Consider the following 10,945-nt stretch of genomic DNA (forward strand, 5'->3'; position numbering starts at 1 on the left):
GTCTGATATATGAAATTCAGAATTAAAGAACAGATCAATTTGTATCATTATTCAAATTAGTGGATTTACTGTAGTATTTCAGATTGCATGGTTCTGTAGCATCTTTGAAACATAATTAGATCCACAAAAATTTCACCTAAAAACATTTCAAAGATATGTATTAAACAAAGCAAGTTTTATCTGACAGAACGTGGCCAAGATCAGAGATGAAAGAAGAACAGGAAGTACAACAGCTTTCTACTAGCAATGTCTACCTACTTGAAACCCAACCTTACTTCTATCCTCCTTCCTTTAGCCACAACTTGCTGGTAATTTTCCAAGGTCTGGTGGACACCTCTTGGGGCATGATACCACAAGGAAGAGACCAAGCCAAAAAGAAAGGTCAACAGCAATATAGCCTGTTTTTATGATGGACACACACAAACAAGATGTTTTTGGGCCTTGTGTTAGTATGTGCAGATTTGAGTAACTAGGATCCAAGGGGGTAGGGAGACTCACTGGTTCTAGAACAAGTAACTGTCAATAAAATCAGATAATGGGCAAATTAAATAAAATGCCTAAAATTAAGGAAAGATTAGGTGGTGTATGGAGGTAAAATTATTGTATACGGCAATAGCCTTCCTCTCTTCCCCAACCAAACTTCCTAATAAATCACAGATGTATATTGTTCCTGCTCACATCTGTTTCCTCTTTTCACTGAACTACACTATTCATGATTATATTATCTTTTAAAGTAGGCTGTCCATTCTGTGCGTGTGTGTGTGTGGAGGGGGATCCCATTTAAAAGATGTGTCGTTCAAGTATTTCTTCAATTTATCAATAAGTATCCTTTAATGATCCCCAACTTCTCCCAGAAACAAAAACTGGTCTTCTAATACCAAATCATCTTGGTATTTTCATGTGGCTATGATTCATAGAACACCGTAGCCTCTAAAAGATTTAAAATAAATGTAATATAGAGAGCAATGGAGAAGTGTGTGGTAGGCGTGAACATGTGCAGTGCATAACAGAAAAAGGAACTTCAAAGAAAATCTGAGTAAAGGATTTTTAGGGACAGCACATGGTGTTGTGAATAGAGTGCTAGGCCTGGAGTCAGGGAGACTTGAGTTCAAATCCAAACTCAGACACTTACTAATTGTGTAACCCTAAGCAAGTCACCTAAACTCAGTTTCCTCAACAACAATATGGGGTTTAATAATAGCACCCATCTAGCAGGGTTGTTATGAGGAGCAAATGAGATAATATTTGTAAAGTGATTAGCACAATGCCTGACACATAGTAGGTGTTTGATAAATGCTTGTTTTATTGGAGAAATGTATGAGCAACGGCTGGTGGACAGCCCTGTGGGTTAAGTGCTATTATTGCCCCCATTTTACAGCTGAGGAAACTGAGGCAGACAGAAGTTAAGTGACTTGACCAGGGTCACACAGCTATTAAGTGTCTAAGGCCAGATTTTAATTCAGGACTACTTGATTCCAGGCCTCAATGCTCTACTTTGCCATCTGGTTAGATGACAGAGCCAATGTTTGAATTTAAGTCCTCAATTTAAGTCTGATGCTCTATCTATGGCATTACACTTTTATTCTGGTAGGATGTATTCCTTATAAAACTATTTCTTTATTTCTATATTTATTCTTTTCAAAACTAGGTTACCACTTAGTACTTTTTTCATTTTCTATGTTTTCAGAAAATGATTAGGTTGGGATTTTTTCCGGGATTCTTTCTGCATTGGAAAGAGTAATTTTTTAGATTTATGGTTTCTAGGATGATTGGTTTCCTTTTCTAAATATAGGCATTACATTACCTCCTTATATAAGTACAAGAGCTATGTTCTTTTGACTCGCTATTTTAGACATTAGTTTAAACCTCTTCTTTCACCTAAACTTTTTTTGCTAAGGAAGAAAATACTTCAACCACTGTACTTGTGAACCTTTTGCTGGTGGTAGTACTGAATTACTATCAAAGCCAGGCCAGAAGAGAGGAAAATCTGCAGTGATCTAAAAATTGGGCATTCCATTCTTTAATTAAAATCATTCAAAATCATTCAATGATTCAAGGACTAAGATAAAGTATTGTATTGAATGTTGAATATGCCAGAAGATGAGGCAGTGGAACCTTTCTATTTTTATCTCTTTGGAATTTCTCTTAGTGTTTTGTCCTTTTGAAAGTGTCCAGTCATTGAAAGGAGACAGTGCAAAAGAGCCTTAGGAAGGAAAGGATCCATCGCACTAAACATGTCATCCAATACATTTATACCATTAGAATAGCCTGGGTATCAGAATTTGTCCACAGACTTCCTAAGATGTTCTAATTCTTCTAACACCTGACTCCTTTGCCATACACTCTGCAACCCAGTAACACTGACCTCCTTACTATTCTTCTCACAAGATACTCCAGACTTCATGCATTTTCACTGGCTCTTCCCCCTGCTTGGAATTCTCTCCCTCCTCATCTCTCCCTCCTGGATGCCCTGGCATCTTTCAAGTCTCATCTAAAATCCCACCTTCTCAAGAAGACTTTCCCAATCCTTATTAATGCTGCCACATGTTGGGTGCTTAATAAATGCTTATTGACTAGAGAACTGGATCTTTTAAGGGGGAGTCAGTATCATTCTATTTGACAAGGTCATCTCATATTTGGCGATAAACTCCAAATCTGTTCATGACCTAAATATAAAAGGTATAAAAGCCATAAACAAATTTGAGAAACATGAAAATATTATCTATTAGATCTAAGGAGAGGGGAAAGATTTATGACCAAACAAGGGACAAAAGGATCACAGAAAACAATTAGATAATTTTGATCACATAAAATTAAAAAGTTTTTGCACAAACAAATCCAATAAAGCTAAGGTTAGAGGGGGAACAACTAACTGGGAAAAAGCTCTGCCTCAAAATTTCTCAAACATCTCATTTCCAAGAAATATAAAGAATTGTTTCAAATTTGTAAGAATAACAACCATTCCTCAACTGATTAATAGTTAAAGTATATGAAGAGTCCATTTTCTAGCAAAGAAATGAGCCATTTACAGTTATACTAAAGGATGATCCACATAACTAAGAAAGAAATATAAATTAAAGCAATTAAGAGATTTTACTTCATACACATAAGAATAGCAAAGATTCTTAAAAAAGAGGGGAAGGATAAATATTGGAGGAACAGTGGGAAAAGAGGCATAGCAATGCACTGTTGGCAGACCTGTGAATAGGTATAACCAATCTAGAAATCAATTTGGAATTACACCCAAAAGTTACTCAACTGTGTATATTCTTTGCCCTAGCTATACCACTTATAGACCTATAGCCAAAAGACAACAAATAGGAAAAAGATCCTTTATGTCTAAAAATAATTTATAGCAGTTCTTTTTGTGGTGGCAAAAAAACCGAAAACTAAAAGAATTCCCATCCATTTAGGAATGACTAAGTTATGGTATAGGAATGTTATGGAATGGTATCGTGCTGTAAGAAATGAGAAAACAGATTTCAAAAAGACATGAAAAGGCATGCGAACTCATTGAGAATGAAGTAAACAGGACCAGAAGAACAATTTATACTCTAACATCAATATTATGAAAATGAACAATTTACAAGATTTTTATAAACTGATGGAGAATGAAATGAGCAAAACCAAGAGAACAATTTATATAACAACATTGTAAAAATAATTCTGAAAGCTTGAAAAACTATGATCAATATATCAATGACCATCCATAACTCCTGAGGACCTATGATAAAATATTTTAACTACTTCCTGACAGAGAGGTGATGTAAGGGTCACAGTAAGACACAAAGTAGTGATCACCTTATCTTTTGCCTATACTTCACGCCGCACACGTGTCTCTTGTTTATAAAAATCTTGTGGTGGCCCAAATTTGATTATGACATTTGAATAAACTCTAATGAAATATAGCATAGTCTAGGCCACTTGGTATTAGCTCCCAAAGGGCCCATTTTCATATGGGATGTTACTAAGAAGTTTCAGCCAAGGATACATATTGATTTTTCAGAACAATTCTAGGAACAGAACTTTTTTTTCCTCCTCAAAATCACTAGGAGGTCTCTTAATTCCACTTCACATTTCTGCTGCAATAATCATAGCTTTGGGCCAGTTGTGGGTTTTAATTTATTTTGATTTAAGGAATCTGTTGATGGGAAGTTTTTAACTTCCTATATACTTTTACTTAGACCATTATGTCTCTGGACTTTCCAAAGTAAAAGATCAGGCTGAAAGGGTAGAATGCATTACTCAAGCTCTCCTGAAGTGGATTGTTGGAGAAGACTGGTCAGAGACTTCTTAGGGTTCTCATCTCTGATCTATCAACAACAAGCATCTATCCTACTGAATACTCATGAGGTGAAGCCTCAAGACTTTCCTTGACCCTTTGCATCCAGATATATGGGAGGAAATACAAGACAAAGAAAGCCATATTCTGGATGTTGCACTATCTGCAACCATTTATTGTTTAATTTCAGTCTTTTCTAGGAATCATGAAACTCTACCAAAGAATGATCTTGAACTATAGGTGTCCCTAAAGTCTGGACACATAGGAAATCTCATTAACGTCTCATTAATTGTTTCACCGAAGACTCTGTGTTGTTCAGCGACTTCTTTTTCTGGGGTATGCTAAAGGAGAAGGTGCACTCAATGAAAATCACAGATGCAACACACTTGATTGAATGCATAAAGAGTGGATGTGCTAAAATTGACGGCAATGTGGAGTTATTACATTGAGTTCATGTGAATCTTGCAAAGCATCAATCTTGCACCACAAATGATGGAAATAATATTGAAGATGTTATTTGTTAACATTCCAATTAAATAAAAAGTTGTTGAAAGGTTCATTCATTTCCTTTCTTGAAAATATACATTTTTGCCTATGTGTCCAGACTTTAGGAACACCCTGTATGATAGAGGCCACAGGAACTGCATTATGCAAGTGTCAAGGTACAGATAGGCCAATGTGATATCACCATGCTAATGGCAAAAGTGTTTCTCTAAGGGTGACCTGACAACAGCAGAAAATTTCCGAGCACCTCTTTTAGAGTCATTTTGACATTGGTTTTTCAGGCACACTCCTTAAGGGCTCACCAGAGTCACAACGGGAAACAATCAATAATGTCTTAATTCTAGCAGTGGAATCACCTGATACTCCATCCCTCCTCCCTCACTAGCATAATATAGAAATGGCCCCACTAGCATAATATAGAAAAGTAGCAAAAGGCTCCTCCTTGTTTTTAAAAGACTGTTTTAACAAAGGGTGTTTTAATCCTTACAGGCTAGGAACATTGTATCACAATTTGAAGAATTCTATTCTTTTAGAGTTCCCCATAGTTGTGGGATTTCAAGGAATGGATTTTCTTCCTTAGAATTTTCCGTGGTAACGAGATTACTTAGTCACGTGACCAACAAGATGCAGGATTAGACACTTTCTTTGATACCCGTGACCTCTCAAATGTCTCCGAAATGAGAATTAGGCACAAGAGATTAAACACGTTCGATTTTCCAAACAGTCTAAGAAAACCAAGACCTCTATTACCTAATGAGGCAATAAAAGAACTGTCATTGGGAGATAGGAAAACCTGCTTGTCCCTTCCTTGTCTGATCCTGGATATAGCCCCTAGTTATATTCTTTTCCTACTTTATTAGTTTCCTCAAGGGAAAAATAAAAAAAAATACAAGAAGCTACTGAAACCCTACTGGGAATGAAAAAAAAATAGAACTACAAGAGACAGCATGGCAGAATTGCTACTTCTTTGAATTCACTTTAAAAAGTCTGTCTAATTATGCTGTTTTTCCTCTACCTACTATTAAATGTGAAATGTTCACCTGTGCAAATTCACTGGCAAAAAGGCCCAAAAAAAGATGTTCATATAAAAAGTATGAGAAATCATTTACCCTACTACAAGTAGAATAATATAATTCAATATGTATGGGAAATTTTCTAAATATTGTAACAACCTTGCTCATTAAAAAAAACAATTATAGACTTCAGGCATCTCATTCTCTTCCCCATAAAATGACATATTACTAAAATCCATTTCCTTTCATGGGATTAATGCCTCATCTATAATTTCCAGAAGTATATAACAGAGGAAAAAAGAGATGTTTCTAACAAAGCAGGTGAAGAAATTCACTGAAAATCAAAAGTAACAAAATCACATTTTCAATCACAGGAGAGCTATAAAAAGATTACCACTAGAAAGAAAATGTAGTTCAACACTAAGTTCTGAATATCACTGAATTAATTCTAACAGAGCATAGAATCCTTTTTTTTTTTGGTAATGTTGCTTTCTGGCCCTTATTTTATGTCATTGTTCTTACTTCGTGCTTTTCAAATCCTAAACCCTTTGTGGATCAGATAGGTTCCCACGTTTTCCTTCTGATAAGAATGTGCACAAGAAAATCTCTACCAAGTCCAGGCACCACTGCAGTCTCACTGAAGGTGGCTTAAACCATTTTAGCAATGGTAATGATATATTTTTGGAGAGAGGGCATGAAACTTACATAATTTGCAAAAGTTAAAAAGATAACAGGCACATGTTATACACTGGCAACAATGATCTATTTGTAAAGTCACTGACACTGTGGAACATCACAAATGCTCCAGTGTGATTTGTGCTGGTCCCATCCCTTTAAATTCCTCAGCTACAAAATATACTTTATCCTCAGACAATACATATTGAATTCTGCAGTGGTGTCTAGGACACAGCTACTTTTTCTCACTCAGAATGTTATCAGGAATGAGCCCTAACCCAATGTGATGACGTCAATGACACATTATTCATTTTAGCACTGTAGTCTTGGAGGGAGCAACACAGCATCCCTGATACTTATATAGAACAGCATCCCTTTGGTCCCAGCTCTGCCTCCTTCTCTCTGAAGAAGATTCCCCCTGATGTCAGCACTAGCTGGGAACATCAGAATCAGTACCATTTTCATTGGTCCGCAGCTTGACCATTCTTAACCCTTCAGCTAAACAGGTGATGAAAAACCTGAAGGACAATCTGTGCCTACTGCTTGGTTTTAATAAAAAGCATGCAGCCAATTTCAAATACCCATCACCCAAAAGACATTACTCATCCAAAAAATTAAATGCAATTAATTTTTAAAGGTTAAAATACTGTCAAGATTCCAACTTTAATAAGAACAAATAACTCAGGCATTTAAGGTAGGTTTTTTTTCATGTAATGAAATAGCTCCATTTGTAAAACAGCCCAAGAGTGATGTAGAGATCTGCAAATAAAAATTCAAGGATCTATCACAGGTGGAAATGTTACAGGAAGAGAATGCAAATGTTAACTTTATTTAGTGATATAGCATAAACTTACCTTACCTACATAAGCCATTCTTGCACTTTAGATGAGCTGTGTATATCACTCTAGTTACATAAGGATTTTAAGATGCAAAATATTATATCAACGCCACAATTACATATTTCTAAACATATTTCCTTCATTATTTTGACCAACTACTTTCCTGGCTTTTTATTAATTGTTCACAAAGTATGTATTTATAGACAAAACTAGAGGGAATTAAGAAAAGATGCTAATGCAATGTAGAAACAGTTCCAGCACCAGAATCAGGCTGGATAAACATTCTAGAAAGGCTGAGACTTTCTTCAGGGTTTTAAAGTCTGCCTATTGTCATATCCATCATCATTGGGTATTCCCTTTCAATACAACAACACAGATCCATCTGAAAAAGTTCCTTAAAAGGAATATTTCATGGACTGAATTTAGTTTCTAAATTATCCACAAGAATGAATTTGTTCCTTCCTAAATGTTAATTTGTTGTTATATAATTTTGGGAACAGTACATAGGCTGAGTGCCAAGTTTCTTCTGCTGTTTTGGGCAATGGCGGTTCTAATTTTTTTAGCTAGTTGAGGCAAGTCACGTAGCAAAAGTGAGGAATGAGTGGTGAATAGACCAAGCGCTCCACTGGTATCCATTACATGAGAAGAAAATATGAGGAAGGCTCTCAGCCTATTGGGTGGCATTCCTGACAGGGATTTATAGAAAGAAATGGACAATGGTTACACAGGAAGGGCAGTCAGAAATGGATTTCATGTCCTATTATTGGAGGGAGTATCCACAAAAATGACAGAGATACAGTGAAATATTGGAATCCTGGAGGCTCCAAGCTTGTTTGCAGTGAAAAGTGAAGGGATAACGTTTGCCTTCCTATCTTGGTCTGAAATATGAATTCTTGAGTAGCAAGGGGCTGGAGGGAAAGAAAGGTCGTCACAAATCTCAGACATTTAATATACTTTCATTACAAAACATACTATGCAAAGTGAACAGCTGGTTTCTAGAAGTACATAGAATAATGTCTGAAATCTCTAAATAAATAAACATAAATTTAAGAAAATTCAATCATTTAGAATTTAATTATTTAATATTGAGTTCTAACTACTCCTAGAGTTTGGCTTTTTGGAGGTCACATTACTGCCAAAAATTGATTTTAATGATAAAATTTGATATTCATACTAGTGACTAAAAGAGTGGAGTTATAAAATTGATAAGCTCTCCACTACTACGATTTTATGACAAAGTAAAGACAACAATTATGCAAGTAGAGAAATTAAAAACTATAGACAATGATTATCCCTTCACTTGATGCAAAAGCTTCAAGGTAAAAAATGTACTTGATTTAAACTAGTGTTCAGTTTTGATTCTATATGATTCTATATTTATATTCTATAAAGTTGCCAATTGCATGTGAGTGAGACATTAGCTCTGAAGCTCCTGAGGTACTAGAGTAATAATGACCTCCAAGGACACAGGACCAAAGCTACAAATTGGCTTAACTGGCAGGAGTTTACTCACCGCACAAGGAGGGTTGGGGGTGGTTGTGTGATGTAAAACAAGGCTCTTTAAGGTTTTTCAGGCATTTTAAAGCACGAGTGGACTACAATTAAAAAAACAAACCTCATTTGCTTAATTACCATCTCTCTTGTACTTAGAGCTTATACTGTTCACTCTGTCTTATGCCTTATGAAAGACCATAAAAATAAATAAATTTACTAAGACTATGTGTGATTGAAAAGCAGCAGAGTACAATCAAGACAAGGCTAGCTTTTGTGTCAGAAAGAAATCATCTGGTTTCAGTCCTACTTCTGACACATACTGGCTATGTGACCCTGAGCAAGCCACTTAACTTATGCTTTGTGAAAGGCCTGCTCATCTCCCTTGGAAAAAGAGCTTATTTATTGGGAACTACCTACACCAATGAAAACACAGGTTTAAACAAACAGAAAGCAAAAACTTAGTTTGATTAACCAATTTACTTGAGAACAATAAATGGAAAGAAACGATACCCATCTTTTGATTTCATCTTCAGACACTTCATTTGATTATATTATGATTTGTACTATGATTGAGTGATGTGTGTTTTGTAGATAGGTATGAATTCTGTCAAGTAAAATAAGGCTTCTCTGAGAAAAAGAAGGAAATATTCTAATTTGTGGATTATATATAGCGTAACCTCAAATCCTACTTCAGTGTCTCATTCTCATTATGGTTGGGGGTGATACTGAGTTCTCAAGGGCTATTCAAATGAGGTGCCAGCTTCTGGCAGTCCTACCAAGCTAGGAAGCCTTCACTGTGGGTTTGTGGACACTGCCATCTGAGAACCAGTCATCACTCAGTGTGGAGCCAGCACATCATCACTGTTTTTTAGCTACAGAAATTTATTAGATTATTCACTAAAGTAAGAAGAGGATTCGACTTGTATTAGCAAAGTAGCCACCCACATGAATGAAAGCATGGATCCCTTCAAGTGCTGAAGTAATGTGATTACTATGAAGAACCCTCTAGGTCTCAGGCCAAGAACTAAATATCACCAACATTTATTTAAAATACTTTAATTTGCAATGATTTTAACATTCGTGCATGCAGAAAATATATCAGATAACCAGAGAGGAACTAAACTATTGGGAGAATTCCTAATATGTTTAGGTTGCCTGTTGTTTGAGGCAGCAAATTTTTTATGTATTTATTTTACATATCCATCATAATGCATTTTGGAGAGTTCCATCTTTCACTACAAATCCTAACCCCTGTTAATCAATATGCCAACGTGTGTCATGTCTTAAGCAGCAACATACTATGGTTCTCATGGTAATAACAGCATGTGTTGTTGCTCTAACATTCCTAAGCATGCAATGTACTAGTAATCTGAGAATAAACCTGGTCAAGAACACTCACTTTTTTATTGATATAATATGGGTCCAGGTCCTCCAAGGGCTCAGACACCATTCCGGGTGGAATGTCTCCATAAATAAACGGAAGGGACTTTCCAGCTTCCAAGTCACTATTTGGTTTTGGGCCGTTTTCGTCATCGTCTTTCTTGTCTGGTTTTGGATTCTTAGCTTTCTCTTCTGCAATGCGTTGTTCAATAGCTGCAAGAGATTCTCTGGTGAAGTAGTTGAAGCTGTCAGGTCCCGGTGGTACAAGCACTGTTTGCTCCATCTTGTCATCCTGCACATTTTAATTACCATTTATTCTGCATAGGAAAGTGCTGAGAAAAACAAGAAAACAATTCTTCAGAATGACAGTTATGAGAATAGCAATGGTAGTAATTATACAGGCTTGATGTTATCAGCTACAGATAATGGGGCAGCTAAGTGGTACACTGGTCTTGGAATTAGGAACTTGAGTTCAAATTCAGCCTCAGACACTTCATTGCTGTGTAACCCTGGCCAAGTCACTCATACACTATCTGCCTCAGTTTCCTCAACTGTAAAATGGGGATAATAATAACACCTACCTCCTAAGGCTATCGTGAGAATTAAATGAGATAACATTAATAAAGCCCTTAGCATAGTGCCTGGCACAGAGCAAGAACCTAATAAATGTTTGTTCCCTCCAATAGATAGGGAAGGGAAGGGAAATGATTCCACAGGATTTAATTGTTGCTGAGGATACTTTTTTAAATTAAGTTTAA

At 36.1% G+C, this 10,945-nt stretch overlaps 1 protein-coding gene across 3 annotated transcripts in view; it reads right to left on the minus strand.

Moving 5' to 3' along the window:
* The window catches only part of LOC118835675 (sodium channel protein type 1 subunit alpha), a 133,164-nt gene extending 122,651 nt beyond the window's left edge, over positions 1-10,513 (minus strand). For all 3 annotated transcript variants that reach the window (XM_036742903.1, XM_036742904.1, XM_036742902.1), the window contains exon 1: positions 10,207-10,513. In XM_036742903.1, coding sequence (XP_036598798.1) covers positions 10,207-10,470 — 264 coding nt within the window. In that variant the 5' untranslated portion in view covers positions 10,471-10,513. The remainder of the gene's footprint in view (positions 1-10,206) is intronic.
* Positions 10,514-10,945: the final 432 nt, after the last annotated feature.

Source organism: Trichosurus vulpecula, chromosome 2, assembly GCF_011100635.1.
Source record: "Trichosurus vulpecula isolate mTriVul1 chromosome 2, mTriVul1.pri, whole genome shotgun sequence".
Classification (NCBI taxonomy): Eukaryota; Metazoa; Chordata; class Mammalia; order Diprotodontia; family Phalangeridae; genus Trichosurus; species Trichosurus vulpecula.